The 20,809-nt window shown below is 39.4% G+C and overlaps 1 protein-coding gene across 1 annotated transcript; it reads left to right on the top strand.

The window, feature by feature from the left end:
* Nucleotides 1–3,491: 3,491 nt before the first annotated feature.
* LOC308380119 (fucolectin-4-like) lies at nt 3,492–11,367 on the top strand (the record flags this gene model as incomplete). The annotated part of the gene is made up of 4 exons (XM_080857392.1): nt 3,492–3,499; nt 7,026–7,228; nt 9,063–9,345; nt 11,217–11,367. The coding sequence occupies 4 exons, from the start codon at nt 3,492–3,494 to the stop codon at nt 11,365–11,367; spliced, it is 645 nt and encodes a 214-aa protein (XP_080713518.1).
* Between the last annotated feature and the right edge of the window lie 9,442 nt (nt 11,368–20,809).

Genomic DNA, 20,809 nt, shown 5'->3' with positions numbered 1-20,809 from the left:
AATTCAGGCAGAAATACATAGGCTGGTGTCACCAGGCTACACATCCCTCGCATCACCTGTAAACAAACCAGTAGCGGAGTGTTTATTTAAACAATTTCAGTCTGCAGTTATTGAATACCTGTGTCCATGTCACATAGTGTGCCTGCTGAGTTCCTAATAGGTCTGCATTGTAAGTTTGAAGGAATCTTCAGTGTCTTTTATTCTCCTTTGAGACTCTCAGTTTGAGTGCTTGAGTGAGCTTGAGTTTGGTTAAACATTTTGTGCAAAAGATCTTTGCTGTGTGTTGGAATGTCTTTTTTATTTGAAAACTGCTGCCTACGCCTTTTAATAAAAGAGTAAACAGACTTTTGCCTGACTTGTGTTGTGTTGCTTTCTGTGCCTCTTGCTCTGAAATGTTAACCCTTGCCTGTGTGTTCATTTTCAAAGGCTGACACAAATCTTGAAACTGGGGTTTGTTTACTTTTATAGGAATTACAAAAAATAACTCCCACATGTTTCTGGCACTGTGGTGTTCCTGGTGTGCACTGATGAAGGGGATGTTTTTTACTGGTGGACCATGATCTGATCAGTACCCATCTGTCAGTGAATCTGAGACGTCTGTTTTGTATCCAGTGTGTATTTAACACACAGGAACAGGAATGGGACATTTGTTTACGCAAAGGGCCTACAGTATATATATATATTTTTTTCATTTCAGATATTTAGATTGACACAAATTTTACGATTTGAATGATTCAAGCCTTAACATCATGAACCCTTTATATGATTATTCAGCGATTATTACATAATAGATTTCAGACAATTCAGTGATCCACTGCCTGTCTTCTAGGTCTGCAGAGGATGAGTTGTGTTGTCTGTTGCAGCATCACTGGGCTTTAGTCTAGTGGTGATCCATGCACCTCTACCTCACAAACCTATTTATGTCATGCATTCCGCAAAAATGTCAAAATTGTGTGGTAACCTAGCACACCATCTACACCGGGTTAATGTCTCCTTAATTTTTTGACGCAGTTGCCAACCCTAGCTCAGTTCCATTCAGTCAACTCTGAATTTCCCCAGCAGATCAACTTTCCACCTTGAGGTGTCATGATAGGCAGTATGTGTGCAGGAGCCGAGGTATCCGTGGGAATCTCGGTTACTATCTATGGCATTATGGATGTGTCATGAAGCTAAATTTGGATCACCCATCAAACCAATACAATTTAAACATTAAAAAATGTTTTGTCATAATCATATTTTGCAGTTTCTATGCAGTTTTCCTTTGGATGTCTGACATGTAATGACCCACTGGATTAAAGGTGCAGTGGAACTCCTCTCTAACAAACTATGTCAGCTGTATGAAATAATGCCATTTTGAATCATGAACGGTTTCTGTGGACACAACCGAAGATCACTGTGTGACTGCATGTTTGAACCCTCTTCTTGCCATTACACTGGTGACATACATGACAGTGCGCACATAACAGTAGACACATACTTGACAGTAAAACATATTAGCACTTTTAAGTCTTATAAGCACTATCAACTTTCAAGTCAAAGGAAAAGGGTACACAGACAAAAAACGTGTAGAAAGAGTTCTCTGGTCCAATTTCTTGATATCGTCAGAACATATATCAATGCACCTGGATGGGTCCAGTGATTCCACCTAGGCTTTTCATATGTTTTAACATCAGACCCCTCAATCAAGTAACATCCATATTAAAGGCACCCAGTGCAACTTTCGAGGCTTAAAAATAAACATTCAATTTCTAGTCTTTTTACACGTAGTAAGTTTCAATAACTCCATACCATTACATACCGATATTCACGCAGCAAAGATGAGACGTTGTTGTGTGGTGAGAACTGATAGAAAATCGATAACAACAACAATCGCCGCCATTTTCTTTATTTTTTGTAACCTACAATAAATAAAGCAGGCTTCCAGTCAATGGAAAAATGGCTTCTCCCCACCGGCGATTGTTGTTGTTTACGATTTTCTATCAGTTCTCACCACACAACGACGTCTCATCTTTGCTCCTTGAATGTCGATATGTAATGGTATGGAGTTATTGAAACTTACTACGTGTAAAAAAGACTAGAAATTGAATGTTTATTTTTCATTGAATGTTTACATAAAGTTGCACTGGGTGCCTTTAAAAGCACATTTCAAAGGACCGTACAATCATTGTAGTGTTTCCAAGATATCCTTATTTAATTGCTTTCCATTAAATTATGCAATCTAAAAAAGTCAGACTTACTTTAGGGTGAATTCATTTTGATCAACTCACTATTTCCTTTTAGCACCTGTGGTATCTGATGAATTAAAGAGAATGGGTAACTCACAGAGATTCAAGGTTGCACATATTCTGAAGACACTGAGCCAGGCTGAAAATCCAGCTGATGTGACTTCCTTAGGTGTGTGTGTGTGTGTGTGTGTGTGTGTGTGTGTGTGTGTGTGTGTGTGTGTGTGTGTGTGTGTGTGTGTGTGTGTGTGTGTGTGTGTGTGTGTGTGTGTGTGTGTGTGTGTCTGTGTGTGTGTGTATGTGTGTGGGTGTTTGTTTGAGAGTGTGTGTGTGTGTGTTTGTATTGGGGATTTTGGACCTCTGAAATACAATTCTTTCCTTATTGTACCCTCTGTGTTTATCTGATCAAAATAGCTAACTGATTATTTAGATACTAAGATCAATTGTTGTTGAGGTCCTTTTACTATTATCTCTTTTATTCACTACATGCTTCCCGTTTTTGACAACCATTTTTACAAGCAATCTAGATAGTGGCCTAGAATTTCCTCAATTAAGAAGGACCTGTTAATGGATAATAACTGGCTGATGGGGTATAGGTCAGAAGGCTGTGTTTGTGTTTGTGTGTGTGTGTGTGTGTGTGTGTGTGTGTGTGTGTGTGTGTGTGTGTGTGTGTGTGTGTGTGTGTGTGTGTGTGAGTGTGTGTGTGTGTGTGTGTGCACGTGTGTGCGTGTAAGAGAGACAGAGACTTTGAAAATCCCATCTTTTAAATATCCTCTTGGATTTTTTACAGTCATATTTTAGATGTTAATGCAAGTCCACAGAGCAAATTCAGGTGTTGTTACAAAGTGAAGTTTAAGCATGGACACTTAAAAATCTTAAATCTGCCACACTATATTTCCAGTGAATCTTTGAATGGGTGTGTGTTTGTCTTTATATTTGGGCTTTTGGACAACACAAAAATAAAAATGTTTCCTTATTGTACCCTTTGTGTTTATCTTATCAGAGTAGCTGACTGAATAGATAGATACAAGGTCCATCTGCTGCTGAGGCATGGCAGAACGTGACTTATATTATCTCTTTGATGAACTGTATGCTTCTTGTTTTTGACAACTGTATTTTCAAGAATTTCCTCAATTAAGAAGGAGTTGTTAATGGTTAACAACTGGCTGATGGGGTTTAAATATGGGTAGAAAGCTTCATAGCAATACAACACTTCAACAATTCTTCACAGAAACACAAGTCTCCAACACCTATCAAAAAAAGCAGACCATGTCAAGGTAAGAGGGAAATTATTTCCATTATTCCAACATTCTGATGTAGACGGTTCTAAGTGTTTATTAATAGTTATTATGGGAGTTTTACCTGAAAAAAAAATCGTGTGCGTATTTGTGTGTGTGTGTGTTTGTGTGTTTGTGTGTGTGTGTGCGTGTGTCTGTGTGTCTATGTGTGTGTGTGCATGTGTCTGTGTGTGTGTGTATGTGTGTGAGAGTGTGTGTCTGTGAGAGAGGGAGGAGAGAGAGCACAGGGATCATTTTCCTTTGGATAATATAGAGTTTAATAACATAGTAATTTATTTCATGATTTTTCTTTTTCATGAGTTCTGTTGTTACACACGGAGTGCTGTATTAGTGCTGTGAATGACAATACCTATTCTAGACTTCTCAGTCTTGTCTGTGGCTACTCTACTCTTGTCTGTGGCTCAGACTTCAATTATGAGGCCATCAGATATTAAACAGTATGTGAAAGAAAAAGAGAGAGACTGATTTCAATTTCAGACAATATTTCTCATGCAATGACTGCTAAAAGATGTTTTTTTTTTTAATCAGAATGGGGACACTTTTACTGATTATCTTCCTTGGTGTGTCAGCATTCACAGTTATGGCGCTACCTCAAGGTAAACAATGACACACTGTGATCGATTATTTGCCAGATGCTTATCACACTGTTTGTCACTTGAGAACAAAGAATTCTTTACTTTATCAAATTGTTGTGACTGATATAGCAAATGATTGCAAAGTTGTTTGAGGAACCCTAAGATCTCTGTCATGCTCAATGTCATGTCAAGGTTAAGTTCCTTCTTCAGCTCTTCAGACAGTCATACTGTCTTGAGGATCTCTTAGGCTAAGTTTACATTAGCTGTGAAAAGGGACCCAGTTCTGATGTTTTGCTCACACGTGGCACAGAACGCATATGTATTATGTACTCATAAACAGGAAGAAAGCAGATGGAATCAGATATTCTTAGTTCCGTTTCGGCCACATTCATATGTGGAAATAAATCCGATATTAATCAGATACCTGCTCAAAGATGTTGATTATCGATATAAATACTGTTTAATGAATCCACCTTACATATTTCAAGAGGCAATGGGTGTGTACACAATGAACTCAGTCTTGTTTGACTCTCAGTGGGAACATTTCTTACCGTAAAAATTGTTAGAGTAGTAAGGAAGTAATACTAATAGCGACCACTATTTACCCAATTTTTGGCCTAGTAATCCTGCCGTATCATATTGTTTGTAGGCTATAACTTGTCTTGAAATGTATATCTATCACATTAGCCGTAGGTTACCTATTGCATGGTTGCTGACACACCACTGAGGGCAGCGATGCTGATCCCAGCTGAACTACTGCACTGATGCTAGCAGGGGGGTTGTCCGTGGCGACTAGTTGACGGGCTAGTTAAAATGCCAAAAATAATCAAATTTAGGCACCTCTGCCGCCTTCTCCTCCTGTTCTTTTTTCTCTTACCTTTTTCAACTTCCACTCATATGCTTAAAAGGCGTTGTTACGAGTAAAGTTGTTCTTTGCTCAATGAACTAGGTTGACTCAATGAACTAGGTCATGACCTTCGAATTGGTTTAACTATAGCGTACTGTATTGTCACATGATCAAATAGAGACTTAACATTGGACAACAACATACATATTACCCAGCAATCATCAATGCTAATCACTAAAATACCAAAGAAAATAAGAACTTATTAATTTCATTGAATAGTTTTTTGAGTTTCTAAAGTGCATGTAGGATAAGCATATGATTTTGTTATAAATTGTTACTTCTCCCCAATTTTTTTAAAAATATCATGATGGAGATAAGTTTGCCTTTTCAAGAGCATATAGCATTAGACACCGCAGTACTGGAGGGGGCCCGTCGAGAGACGTATGTATATCACTGGGCCCGGCTGCGGGCCCCGACACTCCACAGGCCTGCACCTCCTAAAGTTACGCCCCTGGACAGATCAGATATTACCTGTCAATCCGGTTTGCATGTCATTGGAAATATGACAACCTTATAATGCTTAGCTTTTTAATGACGTATAACTTTACTTTCACATGCAATAAGGGTTCTCCTTTTTCTTTTACGCCTTAAAAAAGAACCAATATTTTACAGACCCCTGAAAATGCTTATTAATTAGTTTGCATCCAGTGCAGTGCCAGCTGGTTGTTTACTTTCAGTTTCAGTGACCAAACCCTCTTGTACGCATGTGGGTTGTTTCAAGTGTTAAGCAAGCGTCAACACAGGAATCGGCTATGGGTTGGTTTTTAAAGTAGATGCAAATAGGTGGTCAAAACAAATTGGATATAGGCAGTGAATCAGAACTGGGCATCACGACCTGCAGTGTAAACACAGCCTTAGAGAAACAGTCCCAACAGGCACAGCATCAGTCCCAATCATCAGACTCATTGTCTGTCACTTATCTATTCTTTTAGGGATTAATGGCTCATAATAAAAACAGGGCAATGTTAAATTATACTATGCATTTATTATTTCATGGAATCCACATTTAAGGCAGTTATCTAACTGCCTAACAGGCATGCAGAAACCTCACTCTTAGGCCCACTTCACCATTCCCCTAAAGTAAAACTCACCATGAAAATGAATAAGAAGATGATATCGGTATAATTCGCTTATAAAAACATGCTTCAATAATTAGAACATGGCAAAATGCTGCATTTCTTACACACATATTAACGAAGAAAACTAAATAAGATACACTGTTGTCTTTCAAGTCATATTAATGTGAAAAATATTTCTTTACAGCTAGAAATTTAGCATTGTATGGAAAGGCCACCCAGTCAGACCTGGTTGGAAAACCCCATTCAGGGGAAGGTCATGCCCAAAATGCCATAGATGGAAATTGTGACCCACATTTTCATCATGGATCTTGCACTCATACTGATGCACAGACTAATCCCTGGTGGAGGGTTGATCTACTGAGGCAGTACACTATTACTTCAGTGGCCATCACCAACAGAGGAGACTGCTGCGCTGAGAGAATCAACGGAGCTGAAATTCACATTGGCAGCTCCCTGCGGAACAATGGGAATCAAAATCCACTGTAAGATTCTCATTTTCTGTAGTGGTTAACTGATTGAAAGTGAATGGGTTGAGAGGTTATTTCAGAATTTCTAATGCATAGGCCCAAGGTTCATTTCAATGAGCAGCTGCAAATGCAAAAAGAGTTTATAATCTAACTAAATGATAATGAATATTGTTTACTCCTTCCCCTGATATTACTGTATTGCAGTAGGTGGTTTGTAAAGTCAATATGTCTTACAAAACCGCTTCACTGAGTGAAGTGTAAAGTGTAAAGATTTAGGTTCAATGTACCCTAATCCCTTGATCCAAACTACATGTTTATTTTGTAACATGCGATTATGCAAGGAGTGTATTCAGTAATGAATCAACCAATTAATGAATTGAGTTAATACGTACATAAGTAGAGATATTCTGTGTTGGCATGTTTGCCAAAATTATTTTCATGATAAGGCAAACTCATTGTTTTGTTTTCATATAAAAGCACTGAATATTTGACACAACACACTATAACTCTTGACTTCACTTTCAGGGCAGGGGTTATATCCTCTATCCCAGCTGGGAGAACCCTCACCTTCAGTTGGGATAAAGGGTTGGAGGGCCGCTATGTTAATGTTGTTCTGCCTGGAAACAGCAAGGCTTTGACACTTTGTGAGGTGAAGGTTTATGGCTATTCAGCTCCAAATGGTAAGCATTGTCCTTGTAAATATATATCACGTAACACAACATACACAAAATATTTTATTTAAAATAAAAGTGTGTTAAAATGTAGCAATATTGAAACAACTTTGTACATGTATTTGTCAATAGACGGAAAAGCTTTAAAACAATTCCAATTAATGTATTTTTCAGTATCCCCAAACTTGTTTAAGATCAAGAGGCATTTTACTTCCTGTTCACTAAACACATACAGTATACTTTTCAAAGTCAAGGTCATGGTCAAAGTTGTCCCGAAAACAAGCAAAGCTAATTTTATGCGATATAAGCATAGGAAAAGAGGTAGTTGAGAGATGATGCACCTGGTTGAAAGCAATTGAATTTCCATAAAACCTACTCAACCACTTCAGACAGGGCATGTTTTTTAAAGTGGCATTATATAGTAATTGTACTTCAGGGTTAGGAATAGGATAAGCAGTTTTACCTTAAAACAATTGCTAAAAATTGGGACGCTACAATTACTTTTTATATGGAGAATCTCTTTCGTGCCATTGCCATACAAGGGTCCGTAGGCATATTACTGCATTATCAGTGGTGGGTAGTAACGCGTTACAAGGAACGCAAATGAGTAAAAAAGTACATTTTTCGGGTAACGAGAACTTTTTGCATTCCTTTATAAAGTCTGCACTTTTACTCTTACTCGAGTAAATATTTGAACTAGAATTCTACTCTTTACTCAGTGACATTTCCATTGTGCTTTCATTAAAATGAGTATTGTGATAAAAGTACACATATCTTTGTTTACTGGAATACAAGCATACACGGCAACCAGAGGGTAAAAACGTAGAGGTCAGTTAGCTATGCGTTATCGACGCGCCCTCCACAGGTTGCAACATTGTTGTCATTTCATAGCCGCGCAGGAGACAACTTCAGGTCGACCGTTACGACTATAACTTTAATCACCGCCACTATGGATGAGAAGATGGACGAAGCTGGTCCTGGGGCAGTCCCCACTCCAATGTAATAATATTTTTTGCAACTCACCGTCAGCATCATGTTTATTTACTTGGCTAGCTTGCAAAAGGCAGCTAAGTTATACTGTCAGAATTGCTAGCACGAATAAGTAAAACATTTGTAAAATGGCAGGTGATTCATGGCATCTTTTTTCTCTAACCGGGATGATCTTGTAAATAACAATGCTTTTGCAGTCAGAAAGAGAGAGAGAGGGCATTTCTCTCCATGAGAAAGAATGAGATCTCCTACATGGTCAATATTTTTTCTATGAAATCTATGAGATGTGTAATGAAAAAAAAGAACATACATGATACAATGAAGCAAGAAATGTGTCAAGAGTGCATTTCTTTCTGACTTACTCACGTTATGTTTTTCATTGATCCAAACACTCCAACACAAAAAAGTAACTTGTAATTTGAGTTACTTTTAAACAGAGTACTTTTTTACTCTTACTCGAGTAAGTTTTCCAATTGGAATATTTACTTTTACTCAAGTCGATTTTGAAGGAGGTAATTGTACTTTTACTTGAGTACCAATTTTCAGTACTCTACCCACCACTGTGCGTTATGTAGGCTTGGCTAAAGCAGTTTCTACTCTCTGCCGAACTTGTAAGTAGCTTATAAGCCGTCTTGCTTTGTCTTGTGTTGCACTTGCTTGTTGTTTGACTGCGTTAGGACAGTTGTTGACTAACTAGTTTGTTATAGGGTCAAAGTATGCACATTTCATTTAGCTAGTTTTAGCCGCTAGCATCTTATTAGTGATTAGCAATTGTTCAGTTATACTGCTTTAACTGTACATAATTGTTAGACTAGTTGTTATTTGTCATTGTTCTCTAATTGTTTCCATGCAGGTGAGAATGTGGCTTTAAGAGCAAGAGCAACTCAGTCAGACCTTTATGGACAAGCATTTGCACACAATGCCATTGATGGGAATCGTGACGGCATATATGGCCATGGTTCCTGTAGCACCACAGAAGCTCACCTCAACCCTTGGTGGAGAGTGGATTTGCTCCAAAAATATAAAGTCTTCTCTGTGATAATTACCAACACTGTGGATAGTGTTCCCAGTAGACTGAATGGAGCTGAAATCAGAATAGGAAATTCTTTGGACAACAACGGCATCAACAACCCCAGGTAATATTCGTATCTCAATTTCTTGCTATATCTGACACCAACACCAAATTGACACCAAAGTAGCTCTGAGTTAACATAATGTCCTTTCCAGTGGCGTAACGTAGTAACGACGGGCCCAGATGCAAGATATTATGATGGGCCCCCCTAGTGAACGCTAAAAAAACAAGTGTTCCCTACGCAACCGCATCTACAAAAAACGTAATTAAAGATGTTTGTTATCGATATAGATAGTGTTTAGCCAACTTTTAGCCTAGTAATCCTGCCCTACCATAATGTATGTAGGCTATAACTTGTCTTGAAATGTTTATCTATCAGGGTTACCTGTTGCATGGTTGCTGACACACCACTGAGGGCAGAAGCAGCGATGCAAATACCAGCTGGATTGCTGCAATGCTGACTCAGTGGGCTGGAGACTAATTGACTAATTGACAATAAACCCAAATTGACCGTTCACGAAACTCCTCCCTAGAACGGCCCTCGTCCAATCCTACCTTAGCAACCGCTATTACGAGTATAGGGTACGACAACTTTGAGGTCTGAGCAGCATGGTGAAACGGTGTTCATACGGGACTAGATCTGATAAAAGGTACCCTGAGATTTTAGACCGACACTTCGTTTTCTTCTGCATTTCTAAAGCCCAAAACAAAGGAGGAAAGGTGCCGGCTGTTGATTTAACAGTGTGGGAGACCCCGCAACCAACTCAATGTATCAAAGATCAACAAACACACTTATGTCTGCTCCAAAGTAAATTAGGCTTCTTGCAGCTAGCCAGCTAGCGAACTATGCTATCTAGCTAACGGACTATGCTATCTAGCTAACTATCTAGTTGAGAGAACATCCCCAGTTGACATGAACAGTTATGGTTCATGTCAACTAGTATTATAACGACTACAAGTACATATCTAGTCTCTCCAACAAATGTGTTAATGTTAAAATAAAATGTTAATGTTACTGTCAAAATTATAATGTTACTGTCCACCGAAACCTGTGATTAATTTGATTAAATTTTTTAATTGTTTCACAGCCCTATTAAAAAGCCAAAATAATCTAATTTAGGCACCTTTGCCGCCTTCTCCTCCTGTTCTTTTTTCTCTTGCCATTTTCTACTTCCTCTCTTGTGCTTAAAAGGCATTGTTACGAGTACAAGTTGTGCTGTGCTCAAGACCTTCCAGACTTGTTCCAGACCTTCAAATTGGTTTAACTAAAGCGTATTGTATTGTCACATGATCAAATAGAGACTTGACATTGGACAACAAAATACATATTACCCAGCAATCATCATTGCTGATCACAAAAATACCAAAGAAAACAAGAACTTGTTAATTTTATTGAATAGTTTTTTGATAGTTCCTATAGTGTATGTAGGATAAGCAGATGATTTTGTTATACATTTCTATTTTTCCCCAAAAAATAACAACAGCCATGACTGAGATAAGTTTGCCTTTTCAAGTGTATATATAGCACTTGGCACTACAGTCTATAAAATAAAAAGCGCATATTTAAACATAAGCATTTCCAGGAAAATTTGACGCTGTACTGAGACAAACTGTGGGCCCGTCGCTTGCAGGGAGGGGGCCCGTCGAGCAACGCCCTTCCATCTTTGGGCCCCGCTACAGGCCCCGACACCCCATGGGCCCAGGTGCAGCTGCACCTACGGCAACCCCTATAATAACGCCCCTGGTCCTTTGTATCATTGTCTTTGACATGTTTTATTTTTCTAATAACTGCACTGTATTACATCCGTTGCCCTGTACACATTTTCTGACAGGACTACTAGACTATTTGGAATACTTACTAAAACAATGACAGGATGGTATAGCTCAAGAACCCTGTATTAATGTGAATTTAAAAAAAAACTATACCCTTTTCAGGTGTGCCGTTATCTCTTCTATTCCTCCTGGGTTTTCCGAGACCTTTGAGTGTAATGGGATGGAGGGACGCTATGTTACCGTGGTTATTCCTGGACGTAAAGAGTACCTGACACTATGTGAAGTGGAGGTATATGGATCACCGCTGGACTAATGCCCAGGGAAACAGCGCATATGATGGATAACTTAAACCACTCTCAAAACATAGCAAACGTATTGTTATGCTGGATATGTAATGGGCAACACTTCAATTTTTTTGTCATGGAATCTCTTCATATTATTCTCTATTTATTTGCAACGTACCTCAGTGGGAGTACTTGAACTCTATACCACTGCACTTTGTTGTACTCTTAATCTTTTTTAGCTCATTGTATTGTTGTGTTGATACATGTTGTCCCTCGTGGCACCAGCAGCTTTCGGTGTATGCAAGTACAATTAAAATAAATGCTTTCAATCAAATTTTCAATTAATTACTGAAAATACAGAATTACTGGTACACGTAACAGAGCAATTATTTAAATATGATTAGCTGTTGGAAGAAATCAACCATTTTTCACGATGAGTGCAATTGCATGCACTAATATTGCATGGATAGAATGCTGGAATTGCCACCAGTTAAAACCAGTTCCACTGGGTTGTAAAAGTTTGGTCGAAAACTAGCTACGTAACTATCTAACCTAGCATGCTAACTCATTTCTTTTGAACATATAGTTGTCATGTCGTGCTGTGAAAGCTGAAAGCAGAAAGATGGTCTGAGAGCAGAGGACTAGTTCACAGCTGGGTTTGTGTATCTGTCATTATGAGCCTACCTTAAAAATACCTCTTTAGGAAGCCTTCTATCTAAACCAGACCTGGAAAAGCTTATCCATGCTTTTATCTCTAATAGACTTGATTACTGCAACGGGCTTTATATCGGTCTTCCTAAGAAAACGTCTCGGTTACTTAATTAACCATGGTTCCCTTAGCAGGGACCAGATATAACACATGGGACATGATGTAGTCATGGAACTAATTGAAGCACTTATTCACTCTCGCTGGAAGGCAGAGAGGCTGAGAGTCCATTCATCCTCCTGAGCCCACCCCTCAGGAGTGCTTAAGTACTGGTGACGAACAAGCATCTTCCTCTTGGAAATCTGAGCGTAGAAACACAAACCCCCAAGAATAAAAACACTGTAAACACCACACTTGTTATATCTGGTCCCTGCTAAGAAAACCAAGGTTACGTAAGTGACCGAGACGTTCCCTATCGCAGTAGGACTGCAATATAAAAGATGGGACTGTATCCCATCACGCATGAATTACAGTGCCAGCCAAACACACACCAACTCAGCATTTTTTTGCCCTCCTAGGAGGTTCATACAGCAGCTGGTGGTGAACATCACAGGGCATTTACTTTTCACATAGGCTACAGGGATCACCGATCACCTGCCTGCAGAACTGCCCATAGATCGGTTCATTTGCATCTAACATATAGAAGCTGACACATAAATCATTCATCTATTGTCAGGCTCTGGGGATTCAGAGATCGCCTGCCTATAGAACACCTTGTAAGAAACTAGGTTCAGCCACATCTAACATATAGAACCTAATGAAAGTGTGTCGAGAACTCCAGCTTGCAGCTTTACACATTTATTCCACTGAGACTCCTTTCAATAAGGCCCAGGAATAAAAGACCCCCCCAAGAAAAGTGCGAACGCAGCCTCTCTGGTGGTTCCAAGGACAAACTTGTATACAACAACAAGATAGCCTCTACTATCCAACGGGAGAGGCTCGGTTTCGACAGAGGTCTGCCCCTTGCTCGTGCACCAAAGCACACAAATAGCTGATCCGATTGTCTGAAAGCCCCAGTGCGCTCCACATAACATTGGAAGGCGCGCACCGGGCAAAGCTTGCTGGTTATGCTCCCACCTACCTAAATGCTCTTGTAAGGGCAAATGTAACACCCAGGACGCTACGCTCATCTAGTGAGCATCGTCTGGCACTGCCGCCTGTGCAAGCACCGCAATCCAGACTATTCTCATTTGTAGATCCACGTTGGTGGAAGAAACTGCCTAGCACTACCAGAGCAGGGGTGTCCCTCTCTACCTTCAAGAAGCTCTTGAAGACCCAACTCTTCAGAGAGCACCACCCTTCCTAACTGGCACCTTGGCTTAACTTGCACTTAAGCAGTGACAGTAAGGAATGCTACATCATCTGTGAAAACAAGCTGTTTATCCTCCTGCACAACATCAAGCCATCTGAGCAGAGCATCTGAGAGGAAGGTGAACAACTCAGTCTTAGTCAAAGTAAGTCAAAGTATTTTTATTTGTCACATACATATATAGGTAGCCTATAAATGTAGTGAAATGCTTGTTCCACTGACTCCAAAACTGTGCAAATTAATAAATAAAAGAAGAAGGAAAGAAAGAACTGTCCAAAGTGCAAAGTGTTAAGGCTATGTGCTGGTGCTCCGACCACAATCCTCATTTAGAGTCCTGACAGCCTGGGGGTAAAAACTTTTCCGCATTCTTTCAGTATTGGCCTTGAGACAGCGGTAACGCTTCCCAGACCGCATGATGGAGAAGAGGCAGTTGTTGGGGTGACTGGGATCCTTGATAATGTTCCTTGCTCTTGACTTACATCTCTTGGTATAAATGTCTTCTAGGTTGGGTAGGGCACTCATAACGGTTCGTTCAGCTGATCTCACCACTCTCTTTAGGGCTTTACGGTCTAATGCAGTGCCTGTATTTTTGGTCTTATTGCTTTCTACTCTGAGAACATGTTCAGAAAGTTTCACTTCTTTCTATGTCGTTTTCTATCTCTTAAAAAAAGTATTTATTGTTACACCAGGTTTTATTGCTCTTAGCTTGACTGTTCTCTCCCTTGTACGTCGCTTTGGACACAAGCGTCTGCTAAATGACTAAATGTAAAATGCTATATTTTTGCTAATGCACTGTCAAATATAGACTTCAATCTTTTTAAACTTGTTGTCCTTTACTGAAACATTACAGGCTATTTTACCTCGTTCGTGATCGTCATTTTCTGAATGCCTTTTTGAAGGGGTACAGTTATATGTACTTTTTTTTTAAAGATGAAAATAGATTAATAGGTCAAGAAGGTAGATCTTAAGATTAAAGGAGACCCTTTTTATTGAGGACCATTGACAACCTATGACATGGAAACAGTCAACGTGCTAATGCCAACTTCAAAACTGTGGACAGCTCTCTCCCTCTCCTTATTCAAGGGGTGTGGCCCGAGTCTTTTCACTGTCTATTCAGAAACTTTCTGAACATGTTCTCAGAGTAGAAAGCAATAAGACTGAGTTGTTCACCTTCCTCACAGATGCTCTGCTCAGATGGCTTGATGTTGTGCAGCTTGTTTTCACAGATGATGTAGCATTCCTTAGCAAACCACCCATGGCTGATCTGTCCTAAATGTCTCCATGCACACATGAGGAAGTTCATACCCGCATGTTATTACATGTGGCTCATGCCTCACAAAATGTTCACCAGAGAATTATGATAGAAACTGTAGATACCGATGTTGTGGTTTTGGCAGTGGCAGCAGCTCAAGTTCTAAAGCCAGCGGATGAGCTTTGGTTGGCATTTGGTACTGGAAAAAGTTTTCGATACCTAGCAGCCGATGAAATCTCAGGTGGACTTGGACCTTAGAAGCCATGTTTTCTTCCTGTGTTTCCTGCATTGACTGGCTGTGACACAGTATCAAGCTTTGCTGAGGACTGGTTCCCTGAGATAAGGATCCGCTTCTGCAAAAACTGCACACTGTTTATTGATTGATTGATTACTTGTCCCTGAGAATTCTTTATAATTAAATAATAAGGAAGAGAAGATGGTTATCTTGTCCCCAAGATAAGGATCCAATTCTTTGATTGCAAAAGCATGAACAAACTTTCCCACCACTAAGCAGACTTGGAGAACTTCCTGCTCTTCCTGTGTTTCATGCATTGACTGGCTGTGTCACAGCTTTGCTGGACATGGGAAAAAGACTGCATGGGCTGTTTGGGGTGTGTTTCCAGAGCTTACAAATGCCCTGTTAGAGCTACAGTATGTTCAGCCCCACATGACATTCCACAGGAGGTAATGGCCACAATAGAGAGGTTTATCATCCTGCTCTATGACTGAACCAGCACATCCACAGAAATAGACCATTCTAGAAGGCAATTTTTGGCGAAATGGCACAATGTGGAGTCAATCCCCAAAGGCTGCCCTAAAGGTGCATGTTAAGCAGGCAGTCTACCAGGGAGGCCATGCGTGGGGTCAAATGCTGGTATCTCATACTGATATCTAGACTACCTTCAGCCTGTAAATGGGGCTGGTCAAATACGTCTTTTCACTCTCTAATCAGAAACTTTCTGAACATTTTCTCAGAAAAGACAGCAATAAGACTGACTTTTTCACCTTCCTCTCAGATGCTCTGCTCAGATGGCTTGATGTTGTGCAGGAGGATAAACAGCTTGTTTTCACAGATGATGTAGCATTCCTCAGCAAACCACCCCTGGCTGATCTGTCCTAAATTCCTCCATAAACACATGAGGAAGTTCATACCCGCATGTTATTACATGTGGCTCATGCCTCACAAAATGTTCATCAGAGAATTATGAGAGAAACTGTTGATACCTATGAAGTGGTTTTCGCGGTGGCAGCAGCTCAAGGTATAAAGCCAGCGATTGAGCTTTGGTTGACATTTGGTACTGGAAAAAAGTTTTCGATACTTAGCAGCCGATGAAATCTCAGGTGGACTTGGACCTGAGAAGCCATGTGCTTTCCTGTGTTTAATGCATTGACTGGCTGTGACACAGTATCAAGCTTTGCTGAGCAAAAACTGGTTCCCTGAGATAAGGATCCACTTCTGCACAAACTGCCCATGTTTATTGATTGATTGATTACCCTGAAAATTCTTTATAATCAAAGAATAAGGAAGAGTAGATGGTTATCTTGTCCCCGAGATAAGGATCCAATTCTTTGGTTGCAAAAGCATGAACAAACTTTCCCACCCCTGAGCAGACTTGCAGAACTTGTGTTTTCTTGCATTTACTGGCTGTGACACGGTATCAAGCTTCGCTGGCATTGGGAAAAAGACAGCATGGGCTGTGTGGGCTGTCTTTTCAGAGCTTGCAAATGCCCTGTCAGAGCTATGTTCAGCCCCACATGACATTCCACAGGAGGTAATGGCCACAATAGAAAGGCTTAGCATCCTGCTCTATGATGAACCAGCACATCCACAGAAATAGACCAGGCTAGAAGAAAATTATTTGCAAAACGGCACAATGTGCAGTCAATCCCCCCAACAAAGGCTGCCCTAAAGGAGCATGTTAAGCAGGCAGTCTACCAGGGAGGCCATTTGTGGGGTCAGATGCGGGTACCTACACCAGAGCTACTTTCACCCTGTAAATGGGGCTGGTCAAATACATCTGAGGCCCATTATGAACCATTCTGGACATGCCTACCAGATGCAGGGCAGTCCAGCTATGAACTTGTCTCCTGCAAATGTAAGAAGGGCTGTGTAAAGAAGTGCAAGTGTTAAAAAGCTTCCTTAGACTGCACAGCCCTCTGTTACTGTGAGGGCGATGGCTGACTTTTCCATGATACACCATATATTTGGAAAGTTTATATTTTCACGTATAGACCTAATTTCGCCTATATTGACTTATAAAACAGAAGGAAACTTTCTAGTAGGCTTAATGTTAGAGTTACCATCTGAATTCAGCAACATAAAAAACGTGTGATTTGATGTTAATCCTCTATATCAAATATCTATGCAACTTTGTTGCAATTACTAACTTTTAACCGCAGTCACAGTTGCCGTTTTGAAAAATAACAACCATCTGAACATTTGATTGACTTATTTCTGTTTTACATGTTGTAACTTCCAATACATGGCAAAAATAACTAATTAAATCAACAATATTTACATATGAATAAACATATGTCAGAAAAATTCAACTTAAAGTTGATGTCTATGGCTCCCACGGCCACCAGGGCTGTGTTAGGAGGTGCAAAAAAACTGCCTTAGACTGCTCAGCCCTTTGTTACTGTGAAGGCGATTGCTGACTTTTCCATGATAGACCATATATTTGGACAGTTACCATGTCCACGTATAGACCTAATTTCGCCTATAGGCTATTGCCTTATAAAACAATAAAACAGAAGGAAACGTTCTAGTAGGCTTAATGTTAGAGTTACCATCTAAATTCAGCAACATGAAAAAAGTGTGATTAGATGTCATGATCCTCATTATCATTTATCTATGCAACTTTGTTGCAATTACTAACTTTAAAGCAGTCACAGCTTAAAGTCTTAAATATGAATTAACATGTCAGAAAATTAATCTTAAAGTTGTTGTCAATGGCAGCCATCTTGTAAAATGGCTCCCACGTCTGCCATATTGGAAATTTATGATGGCCCGATATAAATTTTTTGGGACTGTCTTTGATGCCAAATTGTGTACCAAATTTCACGCTTTTACCACAAAGTGCACAATTCTTGTGAACTATCAAGCTAAGCCGCTTCACTGCCTGATATGGTTCCAAATGGCCTACCCCCATTCTTATTCTATAATTGGTCGCAGTCTCTCATATCCAGTTTGCTTCCTGACCCCAGGTGTATGAGCAATACCAGTGTGGGGACCTTTCCTTTGTTACCATGATAGATTGACATTTTGGAGATTATGCTGACCAACTTTCCGTGGTCACAGCAGCAGCTTTACAATGAATCTCGTGTTCTCACACAGGATATACTGTAATTTCTTACAATACCTTCTTTGGACTGGAGGACCCGATCCTGATCTAGGACTTTCACCAAAGGGACCCAAGGGCCTTTTCTGGGACACCTGGTGGGTTTCTGGGTTTTGTGGTGCTGGTGAATGGTTGTATTTCTTCCTGCTCTATGAGTGCAGGTTTATGACCTGGGTTGACTTTTGCTAACATTTCAACACCACAGTTTGACCAAGGATTTATAGCAGGATCTTAGATTACACTGATTAAGTCATGTGCAATGGATATAAGGTAAAGAAGAGAACATAGTACATACTGTACATAGATACATATATACAAGCATACTTATAGTTTGACTCAAAACTATCATCTGTAAAACTCCGTAGATACTGTACAGTTAGTTTAGCTGACCAATTTCTAGCTGACCAATTTCTCTAATTCCCCAATTGGTGGAGCCATTATTCATTTAAAATAATTATTTAATAATCAATATTATCCCACGATCATCTGTGAATCTTTTCCCGGTGATCTACCGCAGATGGCCTTTTATCATCTTAATAATTGAATGTTTCAAAATATACTGTTGATCGATATGGCATGCAATGCAATGTCTTGCTTTGAACTTATTCATGACCTTATTTGAATCCCTCTTAGAGAACATGGCTTTGAGGGGGGTGGCTACACAGTCAAGCCTTTGTGCTGATGAGAAGTAACAAGGAAATGTATTAACAAAACAAAACAAAAATGCTGAAGAATTAAAGATGCAGGTTGTGTATATAAGACTGCACTCCCGAGTCTGAACGTTTATTCTGCCAACTGGAGAGGTGAGTTTGTGGTTGTTTTAGTGTTTTTTTTTTTTTTTCATATTTGATCAACTTTATTATTCCTTTTCTATTATTATGCATTGTATATTCACATTTATTTTATACCAATTATTATTGCATATATTAATTCTGTATAGTTTCTGAATGTTTAAAGACACCATAAATATGTATTGTGCCACAGCTAATTTCTCAAATCCATGCATAAGTATTTTAGCAAAATAAAAAGGCTCTCGCTGTTGGGTTCACCAGAACAGTGTTTGGCATTTTTGGCATTTGCCCTGTAATATTATCATCATACTGTGGCAATAATAACTACTAACTAATCGAGTGAGCTCATGCCAGGAAATATCAAACAGAGGCTTTGGCTTATCAACCGAGCGTTAGCGGATATCAGATTTAGCACCACACTTACATTTTTGTTTTCTTTACAGCCAGGATGAGGGTGATTTTGTCTCTTTGCCTTTTTCATTTACTTGGACTGACAGTTCTGGCCCATTATCAAGGTAAACTATAGATTTGATTGGTTGTGAGATGCCACATAACAGTACAGAATGCATAGAGTACAGCAGGGTGAGAAAGGTGAGAGTGTCATGTGGTAAAACATATCATCTTATTACTGGATGTCTGCATTTCACATCTGAGACTTATCTATCTATACTTATTTATATATTTGTATTAATTTCTTTCATAGCATTCATAGCATTCATAGCATTCATAGCATTTATAGCATGATCTCAGATTACACAGATTAAGCCATGTGTACTTGATGTAAGGTAAAGAAGAGACGTCAGTGAATTTTTCATATTGGAACATTGGAACTTATTTACATACATACATACATACGTACTTATAGATTGACTCAAAACTATCACCTGTAAAACGTCTTACTGATTAGGGACAAGTAAAACTTAGATACTGTACAGTTAGTCTTGCTGACCAATTTCTCTAATTCCCCAATTGGTGGAGCCATTATCCATTTAAAATAATTAATAATCAATATTATCGCAGGATCAAACCATGAATCTTTCTCATGTGATCGACCGCAGGTGGCCTTAAATGTATCAAAATACACTATTGATCCATATGGCATGCAATACGATGTCTTGCGTTTGACTAATTAATGAATGTACTTAATTCCCCTACGTGCCTTTGAAGGGGGTGGTTACACAGTCAAGCCTTTCTTCTTCTTTGCCTTAACAAAAAAAAGAAAATAAGATATGCTGCTGTTGTTCAAGTCATATTGATGTGAATAATATTTTTTTTCAGGTAGAAATTTAGCATTGTATGGAAAGGCCACCCAGTCAAACCTGATTGCACACCCCTTTTCAGGGGAAGGTAATGCCCTAAATGCCATAGATGGAAATCGCGACTCAGATTTTTATCACGGATCATGCACTCATACTGATGCACAGACTAATCCCTGGTGGAGGGTTGATCTACTGAGGCAGTACACTATTACTTCAGTGGCAATCACCAACAGAGGAGACTGCTGCGCTCTGGGAATCAACGGAGCTGAGATTCACATTGGCAGCTCCCTGCTGCACAATGGCAACCACAATCCACTGTAAGATTCTCATTTTCTCCAGTTGTTAACTGATTGTGAGTGACTGGGCTGAAAGGTTATTTCAGAATTTCTACTGCATAGGCCTACGGTTCATTTCAATGAGCAGCTGCAAATGTAAAAAGAGTTTATTATCTTATCGTATACTGATAAAAGAAGTGATAATGAATATGGTTTCCTCTTTCACCTCCTTCCCCTGATATCACTGTATTGCAGTAGGTGATTTGTAAAGTGAATATTTCTGAGAAAACCGCTACACTGAGGCAACAGTGTTAAGTTTTAGGTTCAATGTACCATACTCTTGACTCAAACTACATGTTCATTTTGAAACATGCTGCAATGTTATGCCAGTGCACTGTATTCAGTAACTAATCAACCAATTAATTAATTAAATCAAGAAGAGATATTCTGTCCGGGTATGTTTGTCAAAGTAATTAATCATGATAAGGCAAACGCAGACAAGGTAATTGTTTTCATGTAATGATGCTGAATATTTGAC

Source organism: Sprattus sprattus (assembly GCF_963457725.1).
Source record: "Sprattus sprattus genome assembly, chromosome: 19".
Lineage (NCBI taxonomy): Eukaryota > Metazoa > Chordata > Actinopteri > Clupeiformes > Clupeidae > Sprattus > Sprattus sprattus.
This window is presented reverse-complemented; position numbering and strand designations above follow the sequence as displayed.